The sequence below is a fragment of the Tamandua tetradactyla genome, chromosome 12 (assembly GCF_023851605.1).
Source record: "Tamandua tetradactyla isolate mTamTet1 chromosome 12, mTamTet1.pri, whole genome shotgun sequence".
NCBI classification, from domain to species: domain Eukaryota; kingdom Metazoa; phylum Chordata; class Mammalia; order Pilosa; family Myrmecophagidae; genus Tamandua; species Tamandua tetradactyla.
The window spans coordinates 28,997,180-29,013,721 of record NC_135338.1 but is presented as its reverse complement, the minus strand read 5'-3'; the positions used below and the strand labels follow the sequence as shown (position 1 = coordinate 29,013,721).

Genomic DNA, 16,542 nt, shown 5'->3' with positions numbered 1-16,542 from the left:
GGTCAAGAAGGCCATTTCGATCCTATGATGCCGGGACTGACTCCTAGCTCATCCCTGGGAGTCATGTCCCATGTTGCCAGGGAGATTTACACCCCTGGGAGTCCTGTCCCACGTTGGGGGTGGGGGCAGCGAACTCACCTGTGGAGTTGGCTTAGAGAGACCACATCTGGGCAACAAAATAAGATCTTTGAGCATAACACTTAGGCATAATTATAAGTGGGTTTAGCTTCTCCATGGCAGGAATAATATTTATAGGGGCAAGCCCCAAGATTGAGGGCTCAGCCTATTCAGTTGGTTGTCCCCACTGCTTGCGAGAATATCAGGAATTGCCCAGATGGGGGAGTTTAATATTTCCTCCTTTCTCCCCATCCCCCAAGGGGACTTTGCAAATATTTTTTATTCTCTGCCCATATTACTCTGATAACCCATGCTTTTAACTTCAGTTCTCTAAGTTTGTATATTATAGTTAGTCCACATGAGTGAGCCATTATAATATTTGTCTTTTTGTTCTGATGTTTTATTCAGTATACTGTCCTCAAGGCTCATTCACCTAGTTGCATGCCTCACAGCTTCATTCCTTATACCTCACAACTTCATTCCTTCTTGTAGCCACTCAGTAGTACATTGTATGTATATGCTACAGTTCCCCCTTTCATTCCTCAGTCGATGTACCCTTAGGCCACCTCCATCCATTGCCGATCAGGAACACTGCCACCCTAAACATCAGTCTGCAAATATCCATTCTTGTCCCCATTCTCAGTTCCTCTGGGTACATACCTAGCAGTAGGGTTGCAGGATTATATGGCAGCCCTACTCCTAACCTCCTGTGGAATCAACACACCGCCCTCCAGAAGGGTTGTACCTTACCTACCTGCAGTGAATATGTACATCACTTTCTCCACATTTTCGCCAGCACTTGTATTTCTCTGTTCATTTTTAAATAGTTTTGTTCACGTACCATACAGTCCAAACTAAGTGAAAAATCAGTGGTTTCCAGTATAATCATTTATCCCTTCTACCTTATTTCTTTCTTGTTGGCGTTTAGTTTTGGCATAATGCCTTTATTATATTCAGTGGAAGCACATTACAATGTTCCTGTTGACTATAAACCTTAGCTTGCATTGATGGTGCTTTTTACCTGTATGCCATTCCATTTTCAAAATCTTGTAATGTTGGCATTCATTGGTTCTCTCTCATGCAAAAACATTGTATTTGTACATTTAACCAATATCATTGTTCATTCTAGGCATTGCTAAATTATAACATCTCAGTTTTTACCTCTATCTTTCCTTCTGGTGTCATACATGCCACCTACCTTTCTCTCTCAATAATACTCACATTCAACTTCATTTAGTGCACTTCATTATTGTGCTACAATCACATAGTATTGTACTATCTGTTTCTGAATGTTCTGTTGCACATTCTGTACTGCTTCAGTACCAAATATCCAATTTCTACCTTCTTTTTATTTCCTGATAACCTGTGTTCTCAAGTCCAGCTTTCAAAGTTCACTCATTAATTATAGTTCATATTAGGGTGGGCTAAGGTGGCTCAGCAGGCAGAGTTCTTGCCTGCCATGCCAGAGACCCAGGTTCGATTCCCAGTGCCTGCCCATGCCAAAAAAAAAAAAAAGAGAGATTTAAAAAAACCATAATTGTCGCTCATATTAGTGAAACTATGCAGTATTTGTCCTTTTGTTTTTGGCTAATTTTACTCAGAATAATGTCCTCAAGGTTCATCCATATTGTTATGTACTTTATGACTTTATCCTGTTTTACAGCATCATAATATTCCTTTGTATGTTTATATCACAGCTTCTTTAGCCACTCTGATGGGAAGATAACTTTCTGTCTCTTGGCAGTTGTAAATAATGGTGCTATAAACATTGGCATGCAAATGTCTGTTTGTGTCCTTGTGTTCAGTTCCTCTGAATATATACCTAGTAATGGGATTGCTAAGTCCTATGGCAGTTCTATACTTAGCTTCCTAAGGAACCTCCAAACTGCCTTACAGAGCGTTTTCACTATTTACATTCCTACCAGCAGTGGATAATTAATTGTACCTACTCCACATTCTTTCTAGCACTTGTCATTTTCTGTTTTTTTTTTCTTTTGTTGTTGTTGTTAATGTCCATTCTAGTAGGTGTGAGATAATATCTCACATCCACTAGAATGGGTAGTTTTGATTTGCATTTCCATAATAGCCAGTGAGGTTGAACATCTTTTCCTGTGCCTTTTAGCCATTTGTGTTTCCTCTTCTGAAGAGTGTCTGTTCATCTGTTTTGTCCATTTTTTTAATTGGGTTGCTTATTTTTTTTGTTGAATTGTTGGGTCTCTGTACATTCAAGATATTAAACCCCTGTGTGATAATATGATTTCCCATTGCATAGGCTGCATTTTTATTTTCCTGACAAAGTTCTTTGATGCACAACAGTGTTTAATTTTGAGGAGAGCCCATCTCTCTCTGTCTTTTTTCATTGCTGTTGCTTTGGGTGTAAGGTTTAGGAAATCATGTCCTGTCACAAGATTTATAAGATATTCCCCTATGTTTCCTTCTAAAAGTTTTATGGTCTTAGCTCTAATGTTTAGGTCTTTGAACCATTTTGAGTTAATTTTTGCAGAAGTTGTTAGATAAGATTTCTGTTTCGTTCTTTTATATATGGATATCCAGTTCTCCAAACATCATTTGTTAAATAGACTGCTCTGTCCCGGTTGGGTTGGCTTGACCACCTTATCAAAGGACAGTTGTCCTTAGATGAGAGGGCCTATTTCTGAACATTGCATTCTATTCCACTGGAGAGTTTATCTGTCTTTTTGCCAGTACCATGCTGTTTTACCACTGTAGTCAGGTAGTGTGAGACCTCCCACTTCATTTTTCTTTCTCAAGATATTTTTAGCTATTTGGGGCATCCTTTCCTTCCAGATAAATTTGGTTATTGGTTTTTCTATTTCTGAAAAGTAAGTTGGTGGGATTTTATTTGGGATTACATTGAATCTATAAATCAATTTCGGTAGAATTGACATCTTTACTATCTTTAATCTTCCATGAGCACTGTGTGCCCTTCCATTTAATTAGGTCTTCCATGATTTAGCAGTTTCTTGTAGTTTTCTGTGTATGGGCCTTTTGTGGTATTAGTTGAATTTACTCCTAAATATTTTACTCTTTTGGTTGCTATTATTAATACAGTTTTTGCTTGATTTCCTCCTTAGACTGCTCATTACTAGTGTATAGCAGCATTACTAATTTTTGGGTGTTGATCTTGTACCTTCCCACTTTGCTGTACTCATTTCCAGCACAATGGTGAATAACAGTGGTTATTCATCAAGAGGGCTCCTTGTCTTGTTCCTGGTCTTAAGAGAGAAAGCTTTCAGTCTTTTCCCATTGAGTATGATGTGAGCTGTGGGTTTTTCATATTTTCCCTTTATCAGGTTGAGGAAGTTCCCTTCTATTCCTATCCTTTGAAGTGTTTTCATCAAGAAAGGATGTTCAATTTTATCAAATGCCTTTTCTGCATCAATCAAGATGATCATGTGTAGTTTTCTGCTTTGATTTGTTGATATGGTGTATGACATTAATTGATTTTCTTGTGTTGAACCAGCCTTGCATACCGGGAATAAATTCCACTTGGTCATGGTGTATTATTCTTTTAATGTGCTGCTGAATTCGATTTGCAAGTATTTTGTTGATAAATTTTGCATCTATATTCATTAAAGAGATTGGTTTGTAATTTTCTTGTAGTATCTTTGTGTGGCTTTGGTATTAGGGTGATGTTGGTTTTATAGAATGAGTTAGGTAGCTTTCCCTCCTGTTTAATTTTTTTGTAGAGTTTGAGCAGAAAGCATTGCTACTAATTCTTTCTTGAATGCTTGGTAAAATTCACATGTGAAGCCAGCTGGTCCTGGACTTTTCTTTTTTGGGAGCTTCTTGATGACTGATTCAGTCTCTATTTGTGATTGGTTTGTTGAGGGCATCTATTTCTTTTCAAATCAGTGCTTTTCTAGGAAGTCATCCATTTCATCTGTGTTGTCTAGTTAATTAGCATATAGTTGCTCATGGTAAACTCTCATTAATTCCTTTATTTCTGCAGGGTCAGTGGTTGTGTCTCCTTTTCCATTTCTGATTTTATGTATTTGCATCATCCATCTTTTTTTTTGTCAGCCTAGCTAAGGGTCCATTGGTTTTATTGATTTTCTCAAAGAACCAGCTTCTTGTTTTACTGATTTTTCTCTATTATTTTTGTATTCTCAATTTCATTTACTACTCTAATCTTTGTTATTTCTTTCCTTTTGTTTGCTTTATGGTTAGTTTGCTGTTCTTTCTCTGGTTCTTTCAGGTGAATAGTAAATTCCTCAATTTTTACTCTTTGTTCTTTTTTAACATAGACATTTAGGGCAATAAATTTCCCTTTTCACACCACTTTGGTGTATCCTGTAAGTTTTGATATGTTGTGTTTTCATTTTCTGTTGCCTTGAGATATTTACTGGTTTCTCTTTTAATTTCTTTCTTGACCCCTGGGATATTTAAGCATTTGTTGCTTGGCGTCCATTTATTTGTGAATTTTCTGGCCGTCTGCCTGTTATTGATTTCCAACTTCATTCCATTATGATCCAGGAACTTGTTTTGTAGAATTTCAATTTTTTTTATTTTGCTGAGAATTGCTTTGCGATGCAACATATGGTCTATCCTTGAGAGTGATCCATGAGCACTTGAGAAAAATGTGTATCCTCCTGTTGTAGGGTGTAATGTTCTGTAAATATCTGTTAAGTCTAGTTCACTTATCATGTTATTCACGATCTCTGTTTCCTTATTGATCCTCTGTCTAGATGTTCTGTCCATTGATTGTGCAGGGAATTGAACTATGTAGTTGTTGTAGAAGTGTCTACTTCTCTCTTCAGTATTGTCAGTGTTTGTCTCATGTATTTTCAGGCACTCTGGATCAGTGTATAAATATTTACGATTGGTATGTCTTCTGTTGAATAGTTCCTTTTATTAATATATAGTGTCTGTCTCTTTTGTTTTATGTTTGAGGTCAAATTTGTCAGATATTACTATATCTGTTCTTTTTTTAAATTTTTTTTAGTAATTTAAAAATTTTAAAAAAATGACAAAGAAACACAAACATTCTTAACATATGATCATTCTGTTCTACATATATAATCAGTAATTCACAGTATCATCACATAGTTGCATATTCATCTTCATGATCATTTCTTGGAACATTTGCATCAAGTCAGAAAAAGAAATAAAAAGAAAACAGAAAAAAATTCATACATACCATATCCCTTGCCCCTCCCCTTCACCGATCACCAGCCATTTCAATCTACTAAATTTATTTTAACATTTGTTCCCCCTATTATTTATTTATTTTTAATCCATATGTTTTACTTGTCCATTGATGATGTAGACAAAAGGAGCATCAGACACAAGACTCTCAAAACCACACAGTCACACTGCGACAGCCATATCACCATATAATTATCTTCAAGAAACATGGCCACCAGAGCACAGCTCCACATTTCCATGCAGTTCTCTCCAGCCTCTCCATTACTTCTTGACTAACAAGGTGATATCTATTTAATGCGTAAGAAATAACCTCCAGGATAACCTCTCGACTCTGTTTGGAATCTCTCAGCCACTAATACTTTATTTTGTCTCATTTTGCTCTTCCACCTTTTAGTCAAGAAGATTTTCTCAATCCCTTGGTGCTGAGTTCCAGCTCATTCTAGGATTTCTGTCCCACATTGCCAGGAAGGTCCATACCCCTGGGAGTCATGTCCCACATAGAGAGAGGGAGGGCGGTGAGTTTGCTTGCTGTGTTGGCCGAGAGAGAGAGGCCACATCTGAGCAACAGAAGAGGTTCTCTTGGGGCTGACTCTTAGGCCTAATTTTAAGTAGGCTTAGCCTGTCCTTTGTGGGATTAAGTTTCATATGAACAAACCCCAAGATTGGAGGCTCGGCTTATTGCTTTGGCTGTCCCCACTGCCTGTGAGAATATCAAGAATTCTCTACTTAGGGAAGTTGAATTTTCCCCCTTTCTCACCATTCCCCCTAGGGGACTCTGCAAATACTTCCCTATTCACTGTTTGAATTGCTCTGGGATTTATCTGGGCATCACTCTGGACAAACGTACAAAATCTCATGCCCTATGCAAGGATCCAAGTACTATGGTGTTCGCTTAAGCTGTCCACATAAGTTAGATTAGGAAATGCATTAGTCAAAATATAAACTTTGTACCAAATAAACATTTTTTGCTTGTCTCACATGTAGGTTAAAGTTTTAAAATATGAATTGCCATCTATTTTCAACACCTTGCATTATTGACATTCCTTTGTTCTTCCTCATGCAGAAACATTTTTAAATTTGCACATTTAGTCACTATCATTAGACACTAGGTGTTCCTACATTATACCATCTCAGTCTTTATTGTCTATCTTTGCTTCTGATTTCATTTATGCCCCCAGGGCTCCTTCCTCTATCATTCTCACATTCAGCTTCATTCAGTGTTCTAATATTATATGCCTGTTCTTTTGTGGTTGTTGTTGCATGAAATATCTTTTTCCAACCTTTCACTTTCATCTGCTTTTGTCCTTGGGTCTAAAGTGAGTCTCCTGTAGATAGCATATGGAAGGGTTCTGATTTTTAATCCATTCTGCCAGTCTCTGATTGGGAAGTTTAATCCATTACCGTTTACTGTTATTACTGTAAAGACAGTTCCTTCTACCATTTTGTGTTTTGGATTTTATATGCTATAGTTCTTTTTTTTTTTTTCCTTTCTTTTTACCATTAGTGATAGCCTTTAATTTGTACACGCTTCTTCAGACCTCTCTCTCCTCCTTTTCCTATGTACTTGTAGTGCTCGCTTTAGTATTTCTTAGAGAGCCAGTCTATTAATTAAAAATTCTCTCAGTGACTATTTGTCTGAAAATATTTTAATCTCTCCTCGTTTTTTCTTTTTTTTTAAACATTTTTATTGACAAATATTCACACACATACAGTCTATACATAGTATGCTATCATTGGCTCACAATATCACATAGCATCACACCATGATCATTATTTACAACATTTATATCACTCCAGGAAAAAAAAAACAAACTCATACATCCCATAGCCCTTGCCCCTCCTTCTCATTGACCAACAGTATTTCCATCTACCCAATTTATTTTGCCCCTTATTCCCCCTATTATTTATTTATTTTTTGTCCATATGTTTTACTCATCTCTCCATACCTTGGATAAAAGGAGCATCAGACAAGATTTTCACAATCATACAGTCTTAGTGTAGAAGTTACATCTTTATACAGTTGTCTTCAAGAATCATGGCTACTGGGACACAGCTCAGCAGTTTGAGGTATGTCCCTGCAGCCACTCCAGTACAGCATAAACTAAAAAGGGATAACTCGCGATATCCCTTTGAATCCTAGGTTTAAATAAGAATGACCTCCAGGAAAATCTCTCAGCCACTGAAACTTTTTCTCATTTCTTTTTTCCCCTTGTTTTTGAAGGATAGTTTTGCTGGGTGTACAATTCTTGTTTGGCAGTTTTTGTCTTTTAGAATCTTAAATAATGTCATACCGCTGCCTTATTGCCTCCATGGTTTCTGTTGTCAAATTTGCAGTAGTCTTATTGAGCTTACCTTCTATGTGATGGATTGCTTTTCTCTTGCTTTAAGGATTCTTTCTTTTTTTGCCATTGCCATTTGACGGTTGGATTAGTAAGTGTTTTGGAGTAGATCTATTTGCATCTATTCAGTTTGGGGTATGCCTTACTTCTTGGATCTGTAGTTTTATGTCTTTCATAAGAGATGGAGAATTTAAGTGGTTATTCCTCCATTAGTCTTTCTGCCCCTTTTCCCTTTTCTTCTTCTGGGGTGTCCATAACATGTATATTCCTGTAATTCATGTTGTCATTCAATTATCTGCTCAGATTTTTCTATAGTTTTCTTTTATGTGTACGATTTCAAATGTACGGTCCTAATATACTAATCCTTTCTTCTGCCTCTTCAATCTACTTTTGTAGGTTTCTATTGTTTTCTTCACCTTTTTCATTGCACTTTTCAGTACCCTAAGTTCTGCGATTTGTTTTTTCAGACTTCTGAGTTCTTTATGTTTGCCCAGTGTCCTCATTATATCCTTCATCTCTTTTGCCATATCTTCTCTCAACTCATTGATTTGTAATGTGATTTTAGATCTCTGTTTGAAAATCCTTAATTAGTTGTTTGAAGTCCTGTATCTCATGTGAAATGTTGGTTTTTCTCTTTGAATGGACCATATCTCCAAGTTTTCTATGTAACTTATTTTTTTCTGGCATTTCCTTAATTTATTCTGGAGTTGTTTTCACTCTGCTACCTAGGGTTTCTTGTTGGTTGGCTTTGTTCTGTTTCTGTTCTTTGGCATTCAGTTCAACTCATTCTAGACCTCTAGCATAGCTTCTGTTTAATCAGAATTTTTCAGCTCTCGTTTTTCTGGTTTTTGCCCTGCCTATTGGGAACCTTTTTTTGACGAGTCTCCCTATATGTGATTGACTCCAGTCACATTTTCCCAGACCAGATAGGCCCATGTTTCAGGAAGAGAGAGTAGCCAGTATCAAATTTCCCTGAGGGTGAGACTCAGCAGGATGTCAGATTTTCTTATGAAGCCTTTCGACTTTGTGCTTTTCTTATCCTGCCCAGCATGTGGCTCTTGTCTGCCCGCTTCCTACCAACATGAAGTGATATGGTGCCTTTAATTTCAGCAGTCTCTTCCTGCCAGTTGTATGGTTGAAAGAGAGGCTGAGGTAGAGGATGGGCTTAGGTTGCTTCTGATTTCCAGCCCCTGGGGCCTGAATTCCCTAAAGGAAGGCCTCTATTCTAGTTTAGCCCTGCCCCCGTTTTCTTGGGGAAGATACACCCTTTAGAGAGTTGTCCCATTTACCTGACTATTTACTTTGTCTCTCAGACATGACTTAATTCTTCCCTTGCCTGGAGCAGTGCAGAAGCCTGAGAGTGCAAGCAGTTCTATCTAATGAGTTGCTAAGAAGTAAAACAAAAACAAAAAGAGAAAAAGGCTCATCAGAGATGGCTCCCCAGCTCCCTCTCTTCCCCCACCCCTAAGTTTGCCAATCTAAACCTGGAGTTTGTATGCGGCTCTGTGTGTCCCCAGTTCTTATGTGCCCCCTTTTCTTGGGGTCCAGCCTTTTCCCAATATTTTGTGCTGTCCAACTCAAAGCCTCAGTTGTTTCGTTTTGTTTTGTTTTTCCCATCAGCCATGTCCCCTGTCTGCTAGGGCAAAAATTTCGGGTTCCTTTATGCTTATTCCAGGTTTATCTGTGCTCCCGGCCTGTTTTCACCTGTCCAGATTTGTTAATTAATTCTGCAGATGGGGCTTCATTGAGCTAACTTCTTTTGTAACTTCCTCCGCGGCTTGGGAGACTTACAATTCTGTGTGGGATCTCGGCCTTTCCACCTGTTCCAGACTGGTGTACAGTGTGTGTTTGGTCATTCATGTCCCCCCAACAATTGTTCCATACAGTTCCTTGCTATTTACTAGGTGTTCTGGAGGATGAACTAAGTTCTACACTTTGCCACCTTCTTGCCCCACTTCTGCTAAATGAGCTTTTGAAGTTAAGTAGGTATACAGGAGAATATGTGAATATGCTATTCTTGTTTTAGTTTAAGTTTTTGTCCTGGTCTGTGTACATACCAGATTACATATACTGTTATTTTTCATGTGCTATTTAAGTGATTTTTTGAGGGTAGCTGTATATTAAATGAGATTTTTCACATCACAAAATGACTTGACTTTAGAATAGGCCTCCTTTTCCTACTTCCCTGACTCCACTGTAGGGAGAGATCTGTTCTTTGGATTGGACATGTTTTGTTGAAAAGAGCAGACGACACTAGTTGGGGACTCAGGACAGGAAAGCTAGTTTAGAGAAATCTCATGAGTTGTTCTTAAATATGGATAGTGTCTGTTGAATGAATGAATGAGTGAATAAATAAATAAATGAAGGAGTGAATGAATTAAAGTATTATGTGGAGTGGTTATTATCCCATTGCAGAGTTTAAGAGGTTAGGTGTGGTTGACCATTCATTTATATTGTACATAATATATGCTAGGTAGCCTGGGGCAATAATACCAAGTATAGTGGCCACTAGCCACCTGTGACTTGAAGCATTTGAAACACAGTCCAAATTGACTGTGTGATGTATGTATAAATCACCAAATTTTGAAGATTTAGTACCAAAAAATGTATAATTTCATTAATATTTTTAATATTGAATATATTTTGAAATTATATTTTAGATATAGTTGGTTATATAAAATATAAACAAATTAATTTGATCTGTTCCTTCTTTTAACAGTGTGACTACTAGAAAATTTAAAATTACATTTATAGCTTGTACATGTGGCTCACATTATGTATCTTTTGGATAGTGCTGATCTAGACAATGTGAATAGAACACACAAAGCTAGAAATGTGAAACAGCAAGAGTGAACATATGCTCAGAAACTAGAAAATCCTCTGAGGTTTACTCTGAATTAGTAGATGAGACTGGAAGGATAGATTACGGTTAGATTGAGAACAGTTTTGTCTGCTGTGCAAAGGAGTTTGGGTATAATCTTATAGGTTAGTGTCTACCTAACTCATAACCCATTACGACTCCAAAAACAAACAGGCTTTCATTCACATTGAAAGTTGCCAGATATCACTTCGGTCCCCATTCCTCCAGCTCTTTACCTAGCAACTCTTTACAGCATATTTCTAACCATCCCATTGGTCCTTCAAGTGAGGATGCAAAACCAGCCCTTCCTCTAAAACCCCCGCCTGAGCCTTCCATTTATGGCAATAAAACCCGTCCCAACCAATCAAAAAATTGCTCTGAACCCTTCTCGCTCACCCCTCCCCTAGATGCTTCACCCTATATAAGCTGGTATACTTCCTCTAATAAACGTTCTAGTGTGCGCGCCTCGCCAGCCCAACTAGTTCCCGTGAGTCGTCTTTTGTCTCGTGCACCCTCCGCACCTTCGAGCCCCCGGGGAACCAGCGAAGTTCCCCCCCCATCGCTGGGAGGAAGACCCCAAGCGGGAGAACCGGCTAAACAGCTCCCGCAGAAAGTTATTTGAAGTATTTAAAACTAAATTTTCATCACTAAAGACAAACCAAAGCAGTGGTAATTTTGGTATGTTCCTTTTCATACACATACTCAATTGAAATATACTGAAAAATCCTCTAACACATCTTCCCTACTTTATCACTGAGTAGCCTGGAATTACTCCTGATGGCACTGGGAAGTCCTTAAGTGTTTAAAAGCTGTTCCAGAGGAGTAATGAAGTCAGTTGAGTGTTTGATAGCATTGCAGAGGGTACTTAGGAAAATGTGAAGTATGGATTCAGGAAACTTAGATTGTGGAAAACATAAAATAATTCTGTGGCCATAGGATAGAGAGGAGATAGATTCAAAAGGTAATTCATAGGTAGAATTGCTTAAGTTTGATGGTTGAATTTGGAGAGATTGGCATTAAGGATGATTCTGAGGCTTCAGGCCTGGGACTAGACTAAATATTGATGTTGCTAACCAAAATTCAAAATGTAGAAAGAGAAACATATTTTCATTGAAATATAGTTGTTAGGGTTTCTGTTCTCATCAACCAACATTTTGAATGTTTAGCAGTTCACCACTATGTTTGGGTTCTGAGGTACGCCAGCCCAATCCTTTATTCTGGCTAGATCCTGTATAGTTTCCTATCCTGGTGAGCTAGACTGGACATTATAGGAAATTCAGACTCTGACGCTTAAAACACAACCACTCTTTATATTACAGGAAATTATGGAATATTTAAAACATACAAAAGTAGAAAAAATAACTAAAAATGAATCCCTGTGTACCCTTGATCCTGCTTCAACAGTTATTAAACATGGCCAACTTCTTTGATCTATTCTTTCCCCATTTCCTCTCAGTAACTTTGTTTTTTTGGGGAGGAGGGGTGTAGTGCACGGTCTGGGAAACGAACCTCTCAATAATTTTGAAGCAAATTGCAAGACTTCATATCATTTCAGTTATTATTATTATTTTTTTACATTTTTCTTTTAACGTTTTAGTTATAATCACATTCAAGTTGTCATTTGACAACTTGACATTTCTTTTAACTCTGTCAGGATAAGAAATCCCAACATTTCTTTTAACCCTGCAAGGACCAAAAGTGTACTCCCAAGGAGAGAGTAATTCAACACTGTGTAACAACAGAACTAGGAGAAAGGCAGCTTTCTTCAGGATTATTAATAATCTCTTCGCTCAGCCTACTATAGACCTTTCTTTCTGAGGGAAGAAAATAGACCTCTTGGTGTGCTTGAAGTCTCCTAGAACCACTCTTAGTTGAAGTGAGCTCCTCTTTACCCATGGTGTCTCCCAGAAACGTGTAGCTCAGGACTTATTTCAACTTATCCATTATATCAAGCAGTTGGGTTTCTGGTGCCTAGGGATGTTGTTCCTATAGTGGGATACTGAGAATATTGGAGAAGTCTTGTCTGCTTTGAAGCGCCTTTGTCCATGTTTTAATACTTGGAACTGCTCAGAATTACGCTAATACCAATAGGATGGGAGTTCAGGCTTTTAGGATTATGTTGTTAATCAGTGTTGTTTTCAGAAGTTGCTAGAATACCATAGGATATATAGTTAAGTTTATCCCAAGACCACCTAATTAAGTTTGGTCAGAAAGGTACCCTCTTTCTTTTTTTCCCACTTCAAACTACATCCTTGTCTGACAGTATTTACTAGAAAGATTAGACCATGTGCATTAGACAGATAGTGACATTATTCCAATATCAAATAATATAGTCCAAATGGTTCTGTATTAATAGTATGAGTCCTTTTCCCACTCCCTCAAAATGTTATTCCACATATTTCCTCTCCTATTTTAACGTGAGAAAAGTTTATTCATTTCCTCAGATTACTTTAGCTTAAGTCCTGATATGTTCTCAAAGTCTGTGGTATGTGTCTGTCATGGGTCCCCATGACCACTCCCACGTATGTACGGAGATTTGCCAGAAGGACTCATACAACTCAGCATATGGTTGTACTTGGTAAGATTTATTAACAGGGACATAATAAGGATACACAGCTAGATTATAAGGGAGAAAGACATATGTAGAGTTTGGAGGAATCTGTATACAGGCTTCCTTGTGCTCCCCTTCCAGTGAAGGGACTCACAGAATGCATTCCTTGCCCCACAGTAAAAATGTAGCAATGTGTGTGTGATCTTTCTACCCAGGGAATTTCCTTTAGAACTTCATGCCCAAGATTTTTTTTGTATTCATTATATATGCACCCTTTACCTAGCCATACATCAAATTTCACCTCCTTAAAGGAAGGCAGATATATCATCATTAACCACATTGTTAGTACAAACAGTATGGTGAGCCACTCTTATTAGTTAGGGAATGATGGGAACCATCCTGAAATTAATTTCCAGATACCAGCCAAGGACTAACCTTGTAAGCAGGCTTTTCTAAAGATAGCAGATTCAGGTCTTCTATGTTAACCTTTTTTGGCCAACATGAAGCTCAGTTTTGGTCTATTATGTTAAGTTTCCCAGGATTTGCAGGTGGAGTAGCCTAGTAGGCTGTTGGTAACTTGAAGCTGGAATACATGCAATTAGAAAATGTCTTTGTCTTTAGTCATTGAAGTAGGTAAGAGAGCTTAGGCAGGGTGTGTAAATTCAGAAAGAAATTCAGAAAACAAATGGAGGCATTAACTAGAAATTAAGAGATCACTTCTTTTCGCTGAGATGACAAGGAAGAATATAAGGTATAAGTTTGAGGGTAGACAGGGAGGGAAATTGGTGGCATTGGCATCCTAGTTTTATATTTTTTGAACACAGGAGGCAGGGTCATCTGCTGAGAGTGAGGGGTACTCTGTGAGCCTTAGCGAGCAAGAGGGTGTTTTAGAACATTTAACTTCGATAACAGGAAAAGGGAGGTAACTGGGCCCAACCAAGTAAAATAATTGCTGTATAGAACAAAGGACTTGACGTTGTTCCTCACTCCTAGTTCCTCCATTTTTTCTGCAGTTTTATTTTTAATACTACAGCCTTCAAAAACCTTATTCTCGTAGGAAAATACCCTTTTTCTATCCTCATTTCCCATGTGGTTTTTTAGCCTATCAACTTTAAAAGCGTACAGTTCATCCAAACCTTCATTCCTTTTCTTTTTTTAACTTCATATCCCTCAAGTAAATTTGCTTCTGTAATCTTGAAAGGCTCCATTTTTCCCTCCTGTTGGATTCTTCATGACTATTTTTTTAAGCCCTGTGGCCTGCGTGCAGGAGCAACTTTCTAGATAGATGCTCAAGGGTTTTATGGTTGACTGTTTTCTGCTTGTAAATTTGTGTCTTTTCTGAAACAGATGAATAAATAGAAAGTGATAGATTTATTTTTTCTGGTACATGAATAGTAATTCCTCTTCATGAAGTCATTTATAGTAGAATTTGAATGATAGTATAATTTTAATAAGACCTGTGAAATTAAGAAGAAAACTTTGCTAACTTGCCTGGGTTTTTTTTCTTTCTTTCTTTTTTTTTTTTTCAATAGCAAAAGTCGGGAGAAAAACCTGTCCCAGGTATGGTTCATCTGATATTCTTATTAAATTTGAAATAAGATAAACAGCCTGTTTGACTTCAGTAACAGCTACAGATTGTGAGATAAGCTATGATTTTGTTCGCCTACACTTTCTCATTGTAGTTTATCATTAACATTTGAGATCTGAAGAATTGCCAAAAGTTGGTGCTTTTGTGTTAGTGATATTGGTATTTAGAAGATTAACTTGGATGGGAAGAGCAGGTATTGAGGAAGTGCGGAGAAGCTAAGGTATTTGAAGTTGATTTTAGTTCAGATCTCAGTATGACAAAAAGTCTTCTGTTGAATCAGTGAAAACCGGTATTGGACTACCCACTGAAATGAAATAGAATGACAGTATACTTTGTTTATATTGACTATCTTATTTAAATGCATTTGTATTTGTCCAGTATCATAAATTCCCTTGGTTTATCAATTTTTTAGATTTGTAAGTTGATTTTTAAATATATCTGCTTGATGAAACATCTATATTTAGAACTTGAGATAAGTAGTTAAAAATTAATTTGCAAGGGTCTGACCATTGTCTTAATTTATCTCATCCCTCCACCCTTATACCTCTCCAAAAAAAAAAAATCTGCTTTGATATCTAGTGGATCAGACAAAGAAAGAGGCAGAACCTATACCAGAAGCTGTAAAATCTGAAGAGAAGGAGACCACAAAGAATGTCCAACAGACAGTGAACACTAAAGGTCCCCCTGAGAAACGGATGAGACTCCAGTGAGAATTGGACAAGACTACTCTTTGTCCATTATCATACCTCATTTCTGTGGCAGACTCTTGAACTTTGAAACTTTGTCATAGTCCTTTCCTTTGTATGGAATGTGCTTGTTTTTAAAGAAAGGATATTATGCTGAACATCTTGTTTTCTGTATGAACATTTCTTATGTATCTTTTGTAACTTTTCCCTATTGGACTTGAGTAGCCTGTCTGCTCATGTGTACCTTCTTATACAGTTTATAAACAAAATAAAGGTATTTGTATGTATTGCTTTGTTATGACTTTTTACCCATTACTGCTCTCTGAAAATTTTCCAGATATACTTTGTGACCACATAGGATTAAAGTTAAAGTAGTAACTAAGCTTATTCACTTTAATTCGTTATGTATTCCTCATTGTTAAAATAACAGTTACTAAAAAAAAAAAAAAAAAAAAAAAAGTAGCATTTACTGACATTGGAAAAAAAAGGAAAGGAAAAGTCTCACCCACCAATAACATCACCCTACAAATACTTATAAAAACAGTACATCTTCTTTTAGTCTTTTTTTCTATGGTACTTTTTTTGTTTGTTTGTTGTATGGCAGGGTCACATTTAATTATTTTTCCATGTGAGTATCCCATTATTGAAGCACCATTTGTTGAATTATTTTGTTTGTTTGTTTTGTTTGCTTGTTTGTTTTTTGGGTAGTGCATGGACCGGGATGTGCATACTTTTACGACCATAGTTTGTAATTATTCTGTTCATGCAGTTTTACTTTATTTTGTTATTATGTCTTTGTTATTATGTCTGTTGTAAGCCTTTTCTTATGTTTAGTTTTTAGTGACTAAATAAATTCTGTAGTTGTATCATAGCTTTTTTTTTTATTGTTTAATGTAATACATATACAAAGCAAAGAAAGAAGAAAGCAGTAGTTTTCAAAGCACTCTTCAACAAGTAGTATTACAGGACAGGTCCCAGAATTTGTCATGGCTGCCATGCCGTCATCTCAGATTTTTCCTTCTAGCTGCTCCAGAACATTAGAGGCTAGAAGGAATAAATATTTTTTATCGTTACAATCTACTTTTTTTTTCTTTTTTGTGAAAAATAACACATATACAAAAAAGTAATAAATTTCAAAGCACAGCACAATTAATTGTAGAACAGATTTCAGAGTTTGGTATGGGTTATAGCTCCACAATTTTAGGTTTTTACTTCTAGCTTCTCTAAAGAAATAT

General features: G+C 37.0%; 1 protein-coding gene across 2 annotated transcripts in view; it reads left to right on the top strand.

Moving 5' to 3' along the window:
* The window catches only part of MED6 (mediator complex subunit 6), a 39,223-nt gene extending 22,836 nt beyond the window's left edge, over positions 1 to 16,387 (top strand). Inside the window, exons 7-8 of one of the 2 annotated variants that reach the window (XM_077122880.1) lie at positions 14,566 to 14,593; positions 15,201 to 16,387. In XM_077122880.1, coding sequence (XP_076978995.1) covers positions 14,566 to 14,593; positions 15,201 to 15,331 — 159 coding nt within the window. In that variant the 3' untranslated portion in view covers positions 15,332 to 16,387. The remainder of the gene's footprint in view (positions 1 to 14,565; positions 14,594 to 15,200) is intronic. The other variant, XM_077122879.1, reaches the window with a different exon arrangement.
* Positions 16,388 to 16,542: the final 155 nt, after the last annotated feature.